This window comes from Schistocerca serialis, chromosome 5 (assembly GCF_023864345.2).
Source record: "Schistocerca serialis cubense isolate TAMUIC-IGC-003099 chromosome 5, iqSchSeri2.2, whole genome shotgun sequence".
NCBI lineage: Eukaryota > Metazoa > Arthropoda > Insecta > Orthoptera > Acrididae > Schistocerca > Schistocerca serialis.
This window is the reverse complement of record NC_064642.1, coordinates 819,863,627-819,882,876: the sequence shown is the minus strand read 5'-3', so window position 1 is coordinate 819,882,876 and position 19,250 is coordinate 819,863,627. Positions and strand designations below refer to the sequence as shown.

The following is a 19,250-nucleotide window of genomic DNA, read 5'->3' as shown; positions in this document are numbered from 1 at the left end:
CACTTGCCCGCAAAAGGCAAAGGTCCTGAGTTCGAGTCTCGGTCCGGCACACAGTTTGTTTTAATCTGCCAGGAAGTTTCATATCAGCGCACACTCCGCTGCAGAGCGAAAATATCATTCTGGAGACTGGGATACTGTACTTTGTTAGAAACATCTTAACAGACAATGCAGTATTTGCCAGTGCATAATCTTGATACAGGACCTTTGACATGTTCTTCCACAGTTTGTGTCTTTTTTTGTGTGTGTTTTCTCATGGAGTTGAGCAAGAACCTCAAGGGGGTAACACTGATTAACAGTTGAACCTTTAGACACCCCGTGAAGACAGACTATTCCATGAATATCATAAAAAACTATCATCATCGCCTTGAATCTTGATTTGCTCATTCGAGCTGTTTTTTACTCTCAGTGAAACCCGTTGCATGGATTAGCACTTACTTTCTGGATCATAAGTGAAAAACCAAGATTTGTCACATTATAATTCTTTCCAAGAAATTACGATCATTTTCAGGGGTATAGAAAATGTTAGCAGAAACTTGTTTTTGAGAATGTTCAGCACCAATTTCGCCCGCACTTTTCTCATGTTAAATTGCTTATGTAAAATTTGCCTTACACAATCTGATTCAATTCCTGCAGTTTCAGCAAGTGACTAAATAGTCAGTCAATGGTCAGACTGAATCAGATTACCTACGTTTTCAATATTTTCATCCATTTTTGATGTTGAAGGGTGTCCTAGACATGAGTCATTTTCAGCAGCACATTGGACTCACATTCGAGAGGATGACGGTTCCAACCTCCATCTAGCCATCCAAATTAAGTTATTCTGTGATTCCCCTAAATCACTCCAGTCAAATGCTGGGATGGTTCCGTTGAAAGGACATGGCTGATTTCCTTCCCCATCCTCAATGCAATCCGAGATCGTACTCCGTCTCTAATGACCTCACTGTCGATGGGACATTAAACCCAATACTCCTTCCTTCCCTTCTTCATCTTAAACGGCTTCTCAGATATCTTGGAAATGCTTGAACCACTAAAAAACTCACATACATGGTAAAACGCCTTTGCTATTATTACATGTAAATAGAGGAGTTGCCTCACAAGATGTTCCTTGGCAATAGTTTGTCGACATTTATTATGTATACTAATTTTAACCCTGTGGTTACATATTGACGGTGGCTGTTAGGGATATATGTGACTGTGATTGCTTTGCTGGTGTAACTCTTTTCTATGTGTGGGTTCCTCTCAAGTCCATTATGTCATTGGTGTATAAAAAAAGTTAATATAAGTTAGATGCAAATTTTGTTTTGTGTGGGTAAAACATCTTATTTTTATTATGTAATTTTTATGACGTGATGTACCTCTTTTTAGTAATAAACTATGATTTATGTTGTCTGTGTTCTTATACTCTTTTGTCATGTTATATATGTTTCCATATGCAGAGGCCTGAAGATGACACTATGTGGTGTTAAAACTGGTAGCTTCTGATAAAATGAATGAACAATGTTATATACAAATAAGCCGCTGGTTTTGTTATTGTTATGCAAGTGAAGTTCTCTGCTTGCATATAACGGGTCTAGATGAAATCAAGTTAATTGTTGGATTTTTTACAGCTGCCTGATTCCATTGTGACAGCTATAGAGTCATCAAAGAAAATCTACTGTCAGTAGCTTATAAATACCCAGGTCATGCCTACTAGCTGGAGAAAGCTTTAACCTACTGTGTATTGATTGGGACATCTATGGACTCACTGCAGGTGGCACAGAAAGGCAGTCTTATGAAGAAGTTTTGGAAATGTTTTCCGAAAACTGTTTTGAGCAGCTAGTCCTGCAGCCCACACAAAATGGAAATAACTTAGATGTCATAGCTGGAAACAGGCCACATCTTATTGATGATGTCAGTATATAAACTGGAATTAGTGATCATAATATCACCATAGTGGCTAAGGTTAAAAATGTTAATAATCAGTCAAGAAGCTAGGAAACTGAAGAAAGAGCATATAACAGTTGTTAGCATCTCACTTGAATTTCAATCATTTAGTTCCAGTATGATGGACATCTAGGAATTATGGGCAAAGTTTAAACAGATAGTAAATTGTGCTCTGGACAAATATTTGTCTAGTAAGTGAATTAAGGATGGAAAAGAACCCCTGTAGTTTAACAACGAAATTAGGAAAATGCTGAGAAAGCAATGACCATTGGTTCAAAAGAGAATGCGCCAGTGTTGACAGGCAAAGGTTAGTAGAGATATGTGTGTTTGTGAAAAGATCTATGTGCAAAGCATAACAACTACCTCCGTCATAACTTGCAAAGGCTCTGGCTAAGAACCCAATAAAATTTTGGTTCTTTGTGAAATAGCTGAGTAGGTGTAATGCTCATGTCCAGTCACTCATTGACCAGTCTGGTATAACAGTAGAAGATTTAAATTCTGTGTTCACTTAGGAAGATTATAGAAACATACTGTCATTTGACCATCAAACAGAGTCCTTTATGGATGACATACTAATAAGCATTGGCCCCTTACTTAGCTTGCATTTATCACGAATCTCTTGCCCAGCACAAAGTCCCAAATGACTGGAGAAAAGTGCAGGTGACTCCTGTATATAAGAAGGGTAAAAGAACGGACTCACAGAATTGCAGACCGATATCCTTAGAATCAGTTTGCTGCAGAATTCTGGAACATATTCTGAGATTGAATTTAATACATTTCCTAGAGACGAAAAGACTTATGTCTGTGAATCAGCACAGTCTTAGAAAGCATTGCTTCTGTGAAACTCATTGTGCTATTTTCTCACATGATATTCTGCAAACTATGAACAGGCTGATCTCATGTTTCTGGATTTCCAGACTGCATTTGACACGGTATCTCTCTACAGAAGATACAAGCATATGGAGTAGATTACCAGATATGCATGTGGTTTGGAGACTTCTTAAGTAATAGAATCCAGTGTGTTGTCCTTGATAGTGAGTGTTCATCAGAAAACAGGGTATCGTCAGGAGTGCCACAAGGATGCGTGATAGGAGTGCTGTTATTTTCTGTTTTCATAAATGATATGGTGGACAGGGTGGACGGCAATCTGCAGTTGTTTGCTGATGATGCTTTGGTGCACAGGAAGATGTCGAAGATGAGTGACTGTAGGATGATACAAGATAACTTGGACAAAATTTATGGTTGGTGTGATGAATGGCAGATAGCTCTAAATGTAGAGAAATTAAGTTAATGCGGATGAACAGGAAAAATAAACTCATAATGTTTGAATACAGTGTTAGTAGTGTGCTGCTTGACACAGTCAGGTTGTTTAAATATCTCAGTGTAACATTGCAAAACGACACGAGATGGAATGAGCATGTGAGGATTTTGCCAGGGAGGGCAAATGGTCAACTTTGGTTCATTGGAAGAATTTTAGGAAAGTGTGGTTTGTCTGTAAAGAAGAGTGCATATCAGATGCTAGTGAAACCAATAATAGTGGCTAACGGGCAAAAATTCTAACAATCAAGGAAGTAAGGAGCTACTATGATCGGGCGAGGAAGCGGGGCCAAGTGCTGGTAGAAGTAACACAACACCTTAATTCTAATGCATTTATTAAAACTAGCTAAAATACAATATACAATCTGCCAAGATAATGAATATAGGGAGAATCAAACCTTAAGAAACTAGCTCATCAACAATTTAACATTGTACCACACAACATAGTACTGCGTGTGCCTTAAGGGCTGCAATCGCAAAGAAAGCCTGAAGGGCCAATTTAGCAAGAATATATATATTGTGTTCAGCCTGAAGGGCTAGTAAATTTGCAAACCAAAATTCACTTAACTTCAAAATCTAAGATATAAAAAGCCAATACCACAGACAAAGAAAATATTCAAATATAAATGTATGAACAGAAGGTTTGAGCCTGAAGGACCACCAAAATAGTTAACTAGACTTAAGTTAAAGAGCAGATTTTCCAACGGTTTAGGCAAGGCAGTGTGAAACAATAAAGAGGCCTGAAGGGCCGTGCAACTTCCAAGTAAGGGGCCTGAAGGACCAAATTAACAAGATAAGAAAATCTTAAAAATATCAACTGGAAAATAACAAGTGCTCATTAACAACTCGACCTTAAGGGCCAGGTAATAAATGAAATTAGTCAAACAAATTCTGCAATAAGTAAGTAATGGCCAGGAATTTATCAGTAAGCCGGCCTTAAGGGCCCCAGTACACTAACAAGGGAGGTTAAGTATTAAAACCAAATTTCAAAGCCTTAAGGGCTGTAGAGCTTCCAAAAGGGGGGCCGAAGGGCCAATTCATCAAGGTACTTCATAAACAGCTGAGCCTGAAGGGATGCCCGATAGTTAAGGTTAGGCCAGTTCTCAAAAATAGACGGCCAATCAACAAATTTATCAGTAATTGAGCCTTAAGGGCCACAGTACATTTAGAATCCACATTAAGCATTAAGAACTATCATCCAGTGAAGAAATTCCCTAAAACTTAGCAACCTTAAATAAATCAATTGATACTATCCAGCTTAAAACCTAGGGACAACAATACATGCATATACTTCTAAAAGGTAAACTTGCATAAAATCTAAATTTAAAATGCAAACAATTGCACACCAACATGGCCAGCAAATTTACAAAAGTTTAACCACAGTTGCTGAGTATGAAATACAAGCGACTGCAAGGCTACCAATCAGTCATCGTGCCCTAATATCATGATTTACAATCTTCAGGTAGTACGAAACAGGGAAAATACAAGGCGAGCCCAAATGAGGTATTAAATCATGCGCTTCAATTACAAATCATTAAACCGCAGCGTAAAGCTGCCACATTTCACAAACTGGCGTAAAAACCACCAGCTCAATCGACACTGTTCATATAGGCGAACATACAAATAAAATTCTCTAACCCTGTAAAATTTTCAGTCTAAAAGGGGGCTGATAATAACACACGGTATTAAAACAATCTTTAAGATAAACACATGCTCCAACAACTTTTAAGGTATGCACAGCCACGTACTTCACAAATTTATTTTCTTTCTCTCTCATACATAGAACATGTAGGCTTGGAACTGACTATCAAATTGGTCACAAGAATCAATAGATAGCCTCCAATACATCAGTACCTAATTAGACAGTGTGACATGACAGAGCAACAGTTCACATTCAGAGCCTTTGATTCAACATGTTCTACTATCCTCGTTTTACAGCATCGACATGCCCGGAGTGCCTACTGCCATTTTTAACCAAGCAATTCACGCTCACGTCGATGCCTAACCAAGGAACCAGCCCAGCAGTACAAGAACAACCTACAACCTCGAAGTCAAACTCGGCAAACACAGTGCAGAACTAACATTCAACCTTTTCCTTCATAGGTTCAGAACCAGTGAGCTAACCCAGTGGACAGAAAACACACAATGTCGGCGGCAGCAACATAAAGAAAGCCGCAAACACCACCCTAATACAAGGCAATAGCAAGTCAAAAGCATAATGGCAATAGCGAAATATACTCAACTTCAGTCCCAGAGGAAAACCTGCCTCCCTCAGTCCTCAAAACATTCCCGGAGCAACTGTCCTTGGCGACTCCCACTATTCTCCAGAACAGCAACATGACAGCTCCTTATTTCAATTCTCTTCCGACAAGAACAAGCATAATCGGAGCTAATGGCTTCTCCAAGTCAGACTGGCTATGCCGTAGAACCTCACGGTGGAATGAGCCGGCCGACACCACACAAACCACCGCAAGTAAGACCAACAAGCACTTCCGGAGTCGATGGCCCAATGCCATGCTTCACGACTCAGTCATTCCACTCCATCGACCTAGAGGGCAGGGCATGAGACGAGGAGAACAGACGGTACCGCCACGCAGAAAAGCGGCGGGGGAAGCCAAGGCGTAACTAGGGCGCGTGTTTAAATGAGGCGGTCAGAAGCACGTCTCAGCTAGTGTGACCTATTCTTGAGTACTGCTTGAGTGTTTGGTATCTGCACACTTCAGATTAAAGGCATATATCAAAGCAGTTGAGAGGCAGGCTGCTAGATTTATTAGTGGCAGGTCCAAACAACACACAAGTGTTACTTATAGATGCTTCAGAAACTCAAATGGGAATCCTTGGAGGGAAGGCAATGCCCTTTCGGAGGAACACTATTAAGAAAATGTAGAGAACCAGCATTTGATGCTGAGTGCAAAATGATCCTACTGCGGGCAAAATAAGGACTATGTAAGGACCACGAAGATAAGGTACGAGAAAGTAGGGCCCAGATAGAGGCATATAGATGATTGTTTGCCCCTCGTTTTATCTTCAAGTGGAACAGGAAAGGAAACAACCAGTAGTGGTACTGATTACCCCCCACCATACACTGTATGGTGGTTTGTGGAGTATGTATGTAGATGTAGATGTACAGATAGATGTAGATTTTATAGTCACTCATCATATGACTCTAACAGTGATGGGGGAGTATTAAAAGAAAGTTTTTTTGGTAAAGCACTGTTTGCAGTTGACCTCCCATTTCCAAAACCTACATCTTTGTCACAAGAAGAGTGCAAAATTCCATGTTATTTTGCCACAGTGAAGCTTCTCCTCTTACAAAATACACAGTGACATCATATCATTGTAGAGAATTAACTAATGAAAGGAGGATATTTAATTACAGATTATCTAGGGGAAGAAGGTCAGTAGAATGTTCTTTTGATATGTTAGTGTCAAAGTTTCAAATGTTCAGTACTTCAACACAATGTAATATGAATAAAATTAATGTGATAGTTCATGATATTTGTGTGTTTCATAACTTTATATGAATTTCTGGTGACTTATATCCTGTCACCTGTGAAGCACAGTGTAGATCTCCCTGTTGAGAACTCACATCAGAATGCATGGAACCAAAAAGGATACACAAACCATTCTGTGGTGTTGAGAAATTGGCTCTTTAGCTTCTTTGTTAGCCAAGTGGAACCTTATCTTAGCAGAACCAAGAGTATATATAGCTACATACTGAGAGGATCTGGCATTACATTACACCTAGAAAATCATTAAAAAGAGTTGCAGACATTTTTCATAACAAACCACGTCACATACTTTAGTTTTTTTCTGTATTTTCTTTCTCTTCCACAGATAAATTAAATGAATTTAAATTATTGCTTCACTGAATTTTCTTCCCACTGTGTTTCTTCAGTGTTCCTGGTACTGTGTGCAGCATTACTGCAATTTTAAATATGTCGATATGTCTCCTCAAGACCAAAAAATGAATATTGAACTTAGGATTGTCCCTGATTTTCCTGCATTCAGAAACAATAGCACAACCAAATAAGAAACTTTTGTAAACTATTACTAACACAGGCTTGGTGCATGACAGTAGAGGAACATGCACATTCATCAGGCATACAACTTGGTATGCAGCATCAGTCTTGAAGATGCTGCTCTGCTAGATTCCGTTTCCTTCCTCTAAGGCTTCAAGCTTTTAGCACCAGATCACTTGTCTTGTCATTCCAGTGGGCACCCTGGCCTAGAGTAATACTTTTATCGCAGTTGGCAGGTTGCAATGTCACTAACAACATAAATGAGGAAAAAAATCAAATTTTATTGATATTTCAGGCTTTTGGATTTCCATTTGAAAACTGGTACACTCCAGGTTTTGACATCTTATGCCAAAGTTTATCTGTGTGGTAGATCTGGCCCCGGCATGAAGTTATAAGAAATACTACATTGATCACAAGGTTGGCAGGATGGCTGCTGCAGAGGTGTAGCCTAATGTTTATAATGACTATAAACATTTTTGTGTCTCTTGCATAAATTGTTTGAAGTGCTGTAACACAGTGTGTCTCATGAAAACGTATACATGAACTGAACTGAACATGTTTAATTACTTGTAAATTTTGTCTAATGTTATAACCAGGAGGGATGCTGAGTATAAAAACCTACATAAACCATTTGAAACATCTTTCTTTGCAGGAAAATGTTGCACTCATGGAATAGTATATGCAAGGCTTATTACTCCGGATAAAACAGACCATGGACTACATGCATTTGTTGTTCCCATAAGAAATCCAGCAACTCTTAAGCCTTTTGCTGGTGTAATTGTTGGTGATATGGGAGAGAAGATTGGTCTGAATGGAATTGATAATGGTTTTGTGATATTCAATAAGTACAGGATACCCCGTGAGAACCTCTTAAATAAAACAGGAGATGTAACACCAGAAGGAAATTATGTTAGTCCATTTAAAGACCCAAATAAAAGACTAGGTTTGTATCACATGTTGTTATAAATTAAATGAATTTAATTCATAGTCATTACTTATGAAATCAGATTTTAAAAATTTGGTTGTTAAATTGAAATGCTGAAACTGGATCAGGTTGTTTTGATATAAGAATAATTTCACAATTTTAGGAGCCTCACTCGGAGCACTGTCTGGAGGCCGAGTGACTATTATATCGATAGGTGTGTGCTATCTTATGAAAGCAATTCCCACTGCCATTCGATATGCTGCAGTACGTTCAAATGATACACCAGTTACAGGAAGTTCATCTGCTTTGATAGAAAACCAGTATAAGGTAAGTTGTCACTTAGTATTACCATAGGAGTAACTGATGCCTGAGACTGTTAAATGTTTCGCTACCAAAGCAGTGTGAAAGAAATATTATGTCAGACATGTGACGCATGTTAAATGGCACGTAGCTGAGTTGCTGTTTCCATTCTATGCACAATATTCCTACGACTGATCCAGTCATCTTCTTCAGCTGAAAGCTGTGCCATTACGTGTTCTTGTTGCCAGGACTCCAACCAGACTGTGAACTATTTTTGGTCTCTATCTGCTATGATGAGTTCAGCTTCTGACACCCCCTACACCCTTCGATGCTATTTTGTTTTACAGAGCCCATACTGATAGTCTATGAATCACACATTCACTCAGCATTTACCACCTCTGGTAGATGTGATAACTGGTGAAATCTTAAGAGTGTGACAGACCCCAAGCCTTGTTTAAATTCAAACTTCCATCCTAGTATATTAAGGTTTCTGACGCTATCTTTCAGTACACTCCTTAAGTATGCTGTTCCAGAAACTTGGCATTCATGATACAATACTGGTCTCATCTTATTTGATTTTATTTATTGTACTTATTTGAGGCAGGGCTCAGTGATCATTGATTTGCTAGGTATTTTTAGTAAAAAAACTAATAAACTTTGAAAGAGGTTCAATTTAAACAAAGCACGTTGTCCGGCACTCAGTTTATTAATATCTCATTGGCCTCACATCCACCACAGCAGGGAAAAGCTGCGGAAGTCTGTCTTTCACAGAATATTGGTGCAGACTGTGAAAAACAAGAGCATTAAATGGCGTAGTGCGTGTTTAATGCAGTAACTTTATTTAAACCTTGCATCAAGAATAAAATATATGGTATGTTTTACTTTTATAAAGCAGTCCTTGAAATAAATTGGTGCTTAAAACACCTTTGGTAATGTGAGCTGTTCCAAATCCTCAAAGGGAAAGATGCAAGGTACAGGAAATGATTATTGTCATTACTTCTGAATAACTTCCTGAAACTTAGGCATTTCTTGGCTGAAATGTACACGAAACTTACTATTTATTTTTTCGTATTTCCTAGTTGTCATTTTTCCCCCAATAAATGTGTTTAAATAGTATATGTAAGCAACATATTTTACCGTGCTTTTCAATTTATATATCTCAATACTGCTTAAGTTGCCCATTTCCATTTTTAGTAGTATCACATTAAATGCTTGGCTTTTGTTGCAAGCAATTTAATATACAACTTGAAAAACTTGTCGAAAATCCTTAACTGCTGAGAATAAAAATTGATCTAAGCCAAGAGGACTTCTTGTAGTGATTGTACATCTCTGTTGTGTTACACAACTGAGAAATATTTGGTGGCTATTTTTACTTGCATACCAGTCAAATAAGACTAATCTTTTTTAGAACTACACTGGCAGAAAGTGAGAAAATGGAGGTGTTACCTTGCAAAGGCCAAATTGAATATATATGTAACCTTGTGGAGAAATTTATCATGTAATAGTTATTAAATGATTAAACTGATGTCAGTGATCAATATGTTTGAGATGCAACACAAATGGGCACACGTACACTTCATATGCATTGTGGTATGGAAGTAAACAGTATACAAATGTCATCTTGAGGGAATTTTTGCCATGCCGGAAACACGATTTGTGTCATTTCGTGAAGATTGCTGTCTGGAGTGTGATATGAAAGTACTTTATATCTTTTTCCAAATCATTTTGCAATTTGTTTTGATCCTTGGATGACTTTACTAGATGATAAACAGCAGCATCATCTGCAAACAACCTAATAAGGCTGAAGAGATTGTCTCCTAAATAGTTTATATAGGTATGGAACAGTAGAGGGTCTATAACACTACCTTGTGGAATGCCAGAAATAATTACTGATGACTTTCTGTCAGTTACTATGAACTGTGACCTCTCTGGCAGTAAAAACTTGAATTCAGTCATGTAACTCTGATAATATTCCATAAGCATGCAAGTTGATTACAAGCCACCTGTGAGGTATGGTGTCAGAAGCCTTCTGGGAAACTAGAAATACAGAATTAATTTGAAATCCCCTGTTGACAATACTCAACACTTCATGTGATTAAGGAGCTAGTTGTGTTTCACGTGAACAGTGTTCCCTAAATCCATGTTGACTGTGTGTCAATAGACAATTCTCTGCAAGGTAATTAATAATGTTCAAATGCAAAATATGTTCCAATTTCCTGCTGCATATTGACATTAATGATATGGGCCTGTGATTTAGTGGATTACTCCTACTTCCTTTCTTGAATATTAGTGTGATCTGTGCAGCTTTCCAGTCTTTGGGTGCAGATCTTTCGTCGCATGAGCGGTTGTATATGATTTTTAAGTATGGAGCTATCTCACCAGCATGTTCTGAAAGGAACCTAATTGCTATACAATCTGGACTGAAAAACTTGCTTCTGTTATGATTTAAGTTGCTTCAGTACTCTGAGGATATCTACTTGTAAGTTACTCGTGTTGACAGCAGCTCATGAACTGAATTCTGGAATATTTACTTCGTCTTCTTTGGAGAATGAATTTCAGAGGGTTGTATTCAGTAACTCTGCTTTAGCAGTAGTTCATCGATAAAAATTGGGTTGTTTTGAAAATCAGCTGTATGCAAACACAATTAATTTATTTTTAATTTTTATATTTACCCAGACATGTTTCGACACCTGTGTGTCATCTTCTGTGGGTCATATTTTTATTACTGTAAAGTGCAATATCAAATTTATAATAATTTATCTATTGTAGGCCAAAGAATTAAAATATGTGCATTTTGCTTTGTATTGTTTAGACCCTCACCTTTAAATTACACCGCTAAATGAACTGCATTATTATACATTGGTTTTTGTACCATTTTTTGACATTTTTGGCAGCATGTCATCTGAAAACTAGCCGTGAAGAAAAATTATTGTGTACTTGTCAAGAACTGTTTCATTGGTGGAGGCTGCATGCATTTCTGTACTTACATTTTTCATCCTGTTGCACATAACCTCTACCCACGAAACAGTTCTTCACAAATACACAATAATTTTTCTTCATGGCTAGTTTGCAGATGACACGCTGTCAAAAAATGACGAAAAGGGGCACAAAAACCGATGTATAATAATGCAGTTCATTTAGCGATGTAATTTTAAGGTGAGTGTCTAAACAAAACAAAGCAAAATGCACATATTGTAATTCTTAGGCCACAATAGCTAAATTATTATAAATTTGATATTGTACTTTACAGAAATAAAAATTTGACCCACAGAAGATGACACATAGGTGTCGAAACATGTCTGGGTAAATATATAAATAAAAAATAAATTAATTATGTTTGCACAAGGCTGCTTTTCAAAACAACTAAATTTTTAAACTGCAAACACAGAAAAACATCAAGAGGAGCTTCAAACCTTAGTAAAATGAGGCCATCAATAGTATTTCCATAGCTATCCAGCAGAGATAGTGTAATTTACATATGACTGGAATCTATTTGGATTTTCTGCCAGGTTTTGAGACAAAGTTTCATTTAGGAAACCATAACAAGCGCTCACATTATATTCCATGCTAAGTCTTGAGTTTCTGTAAAAGATCACCAATTGTGGGAATTTTGCATTTGTTTAAGTTTGGCGTGCTTTTTTCGTTGTTTCTGCAACAGTGTTCTGACCTGTTTTGTAAACCATGTGGGATCGGCTCCATCTTTTGTTAATTTATTTGATATAAATCTCCCAATTGCTGTCAATTCTATTTCTTTGAGTTTAAGCCACATCTGGTGTAACTTACATTGTTAAATTGGATGGAGCAGAGATTGTCTCCCAAGAAGGTGTCAAAGAAATTTTTATCGCTTTTTTAAGTAGATATATTTTTCATTTATTTTTTGTGTATTTGGGAGTTACGATATTCAGTCTTGCGACAACCCTATGTTCATTAATCCCAGTATCCATTTTGTTGCTCGTTAATAGCTCAGGATCATTTGTTGCTAGCGGTCAAGTGTGTTTTGACTGCCATTTAGTATTTGAGTGGGCCTATGCACTAATTGGTCGAAATAATTTTCAGGGAAGCATTTAGCATAACCTCAGATGATGTTTTATGCATACCTCTAGATTTAAACATGTGTTTTCACCAACGTATCAAGAGTAAATTGAAGTCACCAACAACTATAATTATTTAAGTCGGGTGCATGTTTGGAATTAGACTCATATCTTCTTTGAAACTTTCAGCAATTGTATCATCTGAGTTGGGAGGTCGGGAAAAGGATTCAGTTATTATTTTATTCTGGTTGCCATGAATGACCTGTACCCATACTAACTCACGGGAACTGTCTACTTCAATTTCACTACAAGATAACTTGCTAAGAAGAACGGCAAATGTACACTGTGAAAAATCAAATCTCTGTTAGCAGATGAGCCAGACTTCCACTTAGCAAACACAAAAGTGGTTGGCAGCTGCGGTGAAGTGGGAAAGCTATAATGCGTGTAGCACATCAGTGAAAGGTGTCTGTGTGATGCTGCCTGGACAGCAGCCATGGTAGATCTGATACTGTGGCAACAGTCATAGATCAGACCTGACTGAGCAGAAGGCTTTTTGCTGACAATTACAGAAAACAGGAAGCTGTTTAGTGCTCCCTAGTACACTGAAACACATCAATAAAAATACAGTGAATCCCCACTTTTACACTTTTCAAGGGACTTCAAAAAGCTGGTGTAAAATGTGGGAAATAATGTTTTAAGCTGTAAAAGTTATGTATAGGATACCCCCTTGCATTTTTGCACTTTCTTTATGATATATGTACATAACAGACATCAAAAGACTTGTCAGGGACTTATTTACTATCTAATAAAGGTTTATTATCTAATAAAAACCGCTGATGAGACTGGAACTGATAACTGTCTGGAAGTAGGAACGTTCGACTCAGTTTCATACATCATAATCAATGGTTTTGAAATTCTGCAGCTGTCATTCTTTATTTAAATAATGAAACACTGCACTGCTTATGCATTTTTTTCATGCTTAGCAGGAAGCGTTTCAAGAATTTTTTCTCATTGTGAAGTGGAAATGTATACATAAGCATTTTGTGTGGTGCTTGAATATTTTTTATTGTGTGTCTCTTGCACTGTAGTCGCCTTTTTTAGGTTATCAGGTACTATGTGTCCTCAGTTATGTGGAAAACCACACACATGCAAACTATCACTCGCATTGTTTGTTTGTGTAACATCACAAAAAATACAAAAGTAAATACTGCACTTGATAACAAGAATAAATTCTTGAAACACATTCTGCTCAGCATGAAAATATACGTAACTGGCGCTCTGTTTAAACCCAAAACATTTGAGCAACGCAAAGTGGATGATGGTGTCAACTAGCGCTACAAGTGGTCAAATGCCAAAACGTGCTAATGGTTTGACAAAGGTGTCACAATGTTTAGAACTATCACAAAACTGCATTTGTGCGTTAGAGACAGTTTGGAAATGCTTGTGATTGGTAATGATATCTTTATTTGAACAAACCTAGTTAATCCCACCAGCCATCGTGCCAATTAGAGCTTGGCAATGGCGAGAGATATGGCACAAATTGTTCCAACTGTCACATGTTTACTGGTTCAAATCCACTGAGTAGAATGCCCTGGTGTCAAGAAACCTCGTAATGTTTGTAAATACTACTGGACGGCCAACATGATGCCAGCATCATTTTTTTCTCAATGAACATTTTTTTGTTAATGTATTTTTTGTTAATGCATAAATCACGGGAAAATTATAGATATGTTGATGCAAGATCAGGTGCAAATTAATGTTGTGGACATAGCAAATTTGATGGGAACAATAAAAAATGTCGTAAACATGGGGAAAATGTTAATTCGAGGAATGTAAAAGCAGGGTTGTACTGTAATCAATTTCTGATTATGTAACGTAACTGGATAGAGAAAACGTCTTCTCACCAAGTGGCAGCAGGAGAAACCATATGCGAAGGTTAAAGAAATGTGTAAGCTTTCGGAGTCAGTGTTCCTCCTTGTGGCCGAAGGTTTTAAGAGGAAGGAAGAGTGCTGAAGGAAAGGACTGGTGAAGTTAAGGAAATCGGAAGAGTTAAGGAAATATCGTCCTAAACCCTGGGTCAGGAGACATGTACCGGACAAGTTGAGAAGAAAAGACTGACTGACTGGGAAGTGCCTTCGACAAACCTTGTAACTGTTGATGTCTGCTCCCTTTATATCAACATCCCCCTGTGCATGGTATGTCTGCTGCTGAGCATTACTGACCTGATTCAAAACCCACAATGTTCCTCATGCTCACCATAATTAACTTTATGCTTACAAAGAAGTACTTTACCTTTGAGGGTGAGACATACAAACATCAGAGGTATGGCCATGGGAACCGGGATGGCTCCTTCCTATGCCAGCTATTTCATGGACCACTTAGAGGGGTCTTTTCTGGGATCTATTAGCCTTCATTCCTTGGTTCAGATTTACACACATTGATGACATCTTTGCTATATGGATTCATGTTGAGGGTGACCTGTTCAATTTTTGGAGTCACCAATACATTTTACCAGTTAAATTTCACTGGTCTTATTCAGAATCTCTTTGTACTTTCCTTGGTGCTGATCTGATCCTCACCAAGGATCAGCTACTCATTTCTGTTTACATTAAACCTGTCAACAAACAACAGTACTTACGTTTCGACAGTTGTCATTCTTTTCATGCCAACGTTGCCTCCCATACAGCCTTGGCATTCGAGGCAAACATAGCCGGCCGAAGTGGCCATGCGGTTAAAGGCGCTGCAGTCTGGAACCGCAAGACCGCTACGGTCGCAGGTTCGAATCCTGCCTCGGGCATGGATGTTTGTGATGTCCTTAGGTTAGTTAGGTTTAACTAGTTCTAAGTTCTAGGGGACTAATGACCTCAGCAGTTGAGTCCCATAGTGCTCAGAGCCATTTTGAGGCAAACATATTTGTTCAGATGCAGACTCTTTACAGCAATACAACAAAATTCTCACCCCACCCTTCATTATACATAAGTATCCCACCAGCCTAATTGGAAAGCAGATTTCGTGGGGCATCACATCCAATCCTGGTACTGCTGTTCCCTTCAAAATACATTTTAGGAGTACACCTCTAGTCATTCGGTATTATCCCGGTCTTCAGTGTATTAATCAAGCTACTTTGACAAGGCTATGACTTCCTGAAATTGTACCCTGAAATGAGGTCCATTCTGTCTTACATTAGACCCACCAACCTAGAATAGCTTTCTGGCTGCCCCCGACCTCCTCAATAATTTGGCCAGTCCCTGTGCCCCCTTCTGCATCCATATTTCCCTCTGGATCGCCCTTACTTCTGTGATGGTACCCGTAGTAAGACTTGTCTTCTGCAACCTTCTACCACCAACTGTACCCCTGCAGGTACGGGGGTTAGAATAGGCCCGAGGTATTCCTGCCTGTCGTAAGAGGCAACTACAAGGAGTCTCACACCTTTCGGCCTTTGTGTGATGTTCCCCTGTCGGGTTTGACCTCCATTTTTCTAAATTTTCCCGAAGAACGAGCCAATTGGGAAAGGGCACCTTACATGGTGCATCATGTCCATTGTGCATTGAGATCTTTAGCCCACTTTCTCATTGTCACATTGCAGTCCTGCTCATTCTCCATCTCTTGGGCAAGGACACCTTCCTGGGTGTGTTTTCCACCACGCACTATGCTGTGTTGCTTTCTGTGCCAACAGTGACCATGGACTTCTTAGTACCTCATATCCAGAACAGTAGCCAGTCTATTGTGGTGGGGCCGCCATGTACCCTGTTGGTTGTAGCGCCCTGACAACACAGGAATCGCTCTGCTGATGCCTGTGCTGTTAACTCCTCATGTATGCCATGGAGTAGATGCCTATCTCCCTGGGTCATCGGGACTCCTGGAAATGGCCATCCTCCCAGGTGGCCCTAGCTGATTCTGGGTGGCGCCCGAGGGGAGGGGCCCCTGGTTGGAGTGGGTGGCATCAGGGCGGATGACATGCCATGAAGCATAGTATGTCATCTCTTGCTGGTGGTCTGCCACCAGCAGCCTCTAAGCGGGCAAAGTCTAACTTGAGTGTTAAGAAATATGCTCACAAATCGTTCCCCTCCCCGGCCACACCATGGGAGGAACGTCAGGCTAAGGATGGCAGTGAAGCTTATTCGCCGTGGTACCTCATATGTACGATAGTTGATGTGGAATCTTTCATGTCCGTGAAGCCTCAGTTTTTTGTGAAGTGTTTGGAGGACAAGTTTGGAGAGGTGGAGGGCTTGTCAAAATTACGTACTGGGTCAGTCTTGATAAAAACAGCATCCTCTGCCCAGTCACGGGCATTACTCGCTTGTGACAAGTTGGGGGATGTTTCTGTTACCATCATGCCCCATAAGGGCTTAAATATGGTCCGGGTATTATATTACACCGGGACCTTCTTTTGGAGTGTGACGACGAGCTGTGCACCAATTTAGAACAGCGAGCTGTTCATTTTGTCCGGCACGACCATCGGGGTCCAAGGGATAATCAGGTTGCCACCGATGCCTTCATCTGGGCCTTTGTGGGTGACACATTGCCCGAGAAGGTCAAGGTCATGGTCTACCGCTGTGACGTCAAGCCATATATCCCTCCCCCGATGTGGTGCTTTAAGTGCTGGAAGTTCGGCCATATGTCTTCCTGCTGAACTTCCAGCATCACATGTTGAGATCGTGGACGTCCATCACATCCCAATACTCCATGTTCCCTGCCTCCCATCTGTGTCGACTGCAGAGAACATCATTCACCTTGCTCGCCAGACTGCAGGATTTTACAGAAAGAGGAAAATCATGGAATATAAGACCCTGGACTGACTGACCTACACTGAGGCTAAGAGGAAATTTGAGTGCCTACATCCTGTCTCTATGACCTCCTCTTACACCGCCAGAAGCAGAAGACTATACCTGCCCCATTGATGGTTGGAGGCACTTCACTCCCTGTTGATCCTGCTGCACCACCTACTTCTGAAGCAACACCTCCCCAACCATTGGGGGTATCAGTCCCCACTTCTGAGCCAGAGGAGCATAAGTCTTCTTTGGCTCCTCTCACTAGGAAGGGGTCCCTTGGGTCACTCCCTTCCAAGGTTTCTGCTAGTGGGAAAGACGACACCTGCCTGTGGCTGAAGAGCCCAAAAGCAGCTGGTCATAGGCTTCACGCTCATCCTCAGTCCCAGAGACTGAACCAGTGAAGTCCTCCGAGCCAGGGAAACCCAAGGAGCAGTGAGAAAAATCCAAAAAGAAGGTCTTCGAGACCAAGGGAATTGCGGTCCGTGGATGAGGTGGAGATTTTGGCGTCCGCTGAGGACCTAGATTTTGCTGGACCCTCAGACACAATGTATATAGACTGCTCAGGCAAAAACTTGGTGGCAGCAGGTGACCCTGAGGTGTAAACTGCTTCATTGAATGTTACATGCCTTCCCAGTCTCACGATGTCATCCTCTAGTGGAATTACTGCAGTTTTCTCCACCGCCTGGCTGAGCTGCGGCAGCTGTTAAGCTTTACACCTGCTTTCTGCATTGCCCTCCAGGAAACCTGCAGCCCAGCAATGCAGACCCCTGCCCTCTGCAGCTATGAGGGATACCACAGGAACCGTAGCGACTCTTTAGAGTGTAAGGTGGAGTTTGCATTTATGTCCTAAACTCAGTCAGTAGTGAAAGTGTGTCGCTTCAAAACCCTCTTGAAGCTGTGGCTGTCAGAATAAGGACGACACAGGAAATAACTGTCTGCAATGTATATCTTCCTCCAGATGGTGCAGTATCTGTCAATGTATTAATTGCACTGATTGATCAACTCCCTGAACCTTTCCTACTTTTGGGGATTTTAACACCCTTGTGGGGTGGCACCATCCTTATTGGCCGAGGCAGAGATGTTGAAACTTTACTGTCTCAGTTCAACTTCTGCCTCTTAAATCCTGGGGCCGCCACACATTTCAGTGTGGCTCATGGAAGTTACTTGGCCATCGATTTATCAATTTGCAGCCTAGGACTTCTCCCATCTATCCACTGGAGAGCACATGATGACCTGTGCGGTAGTGACCACTTTCCCATCTTCCTGTCACTGTCCCAGCATCAGGCTCATGGACATCTGCCCAGATAAGCTTTAAACAAGGCAGACTGGGAAACTTTCACCTCTGGTGTTACCGTTGAATCTCCCCCACATGGTAACATTGATGTTATGGTTGAGCAGGTGACTACAACAATCGTTTCTGTGGCAGAAAACACGATCACTCGCTCTTTAGGATGCCCCTGGCAAAAGACTGTCACTCGGTAGTCACCGGAAGTCGCTGAAGCAATTAACGAGTGTCGGTGAGTTCCACAGTGGCATAAGCAGCGCCGTCACCTGGAGCACCTCATAGCCTTTAAACGGCTCCATGCCTCTGTTCGCCAACTCATCAAATGATGGAAGCAGGAGTTTTGGGAGAGATATGTCTCAACCATTGGGTGTCATACGTCACCTTCCCAAGTCTGGGCAAATATCAAATGTGTTTTTGGGTACCAGATTCCAACAGGTGTTCCTGGTGTTAGCATAAATGGTGTGTTATCTACCAGTGCAAACGCCATTGCTGAGCACTTTGCCGAGCACTATGCTCGAGCCTCTGCGAAAGGCTGGGAGGTAATTCTACGACACACTCTCCAACAGCAGCTGGAAGGGAAGGTCCTTTCATTCACTACACGCCACAGTGAATCCTATAAGGCCCCAGTTACAGAGTGGGAGCTGCTCCATGCCCTTGCACATTGCCCCACCACAG

The 19,250-nt window shown here is 40.3% G+C and overlaps 1 protein-coding gene across 7 annotated transcripts in view; it reads left to right on the top strand.

Annotated features, from left to right (window-relative positions):
* LOC126480855 (peroxisomal acyl-coenzyme A oxidase 3-like) overlaps positions 1–19,250 on the top strand; it is a 134,605-nt gene that overhangs the window by 31,393 nt on the left and 83,962 nt on the right. For all 7 annotated transcript variants that reach the window (XM_050104224.1, XM_050104221.1, XM_050104222.1 and 4 more), the window contains exons 6-7: positions 7,915–8,205; positions 8,351–8,514. In XM_050104224.1, the coding sequence (XP_049960181.1) occupies positions 7,915–8,205; positions 8,351–8,514 (455 nt within the window). The remainder of the gene's footprint in view (positions 1–7,914; positions 8,206–8,350; positions 8,515–19,250) is intronic.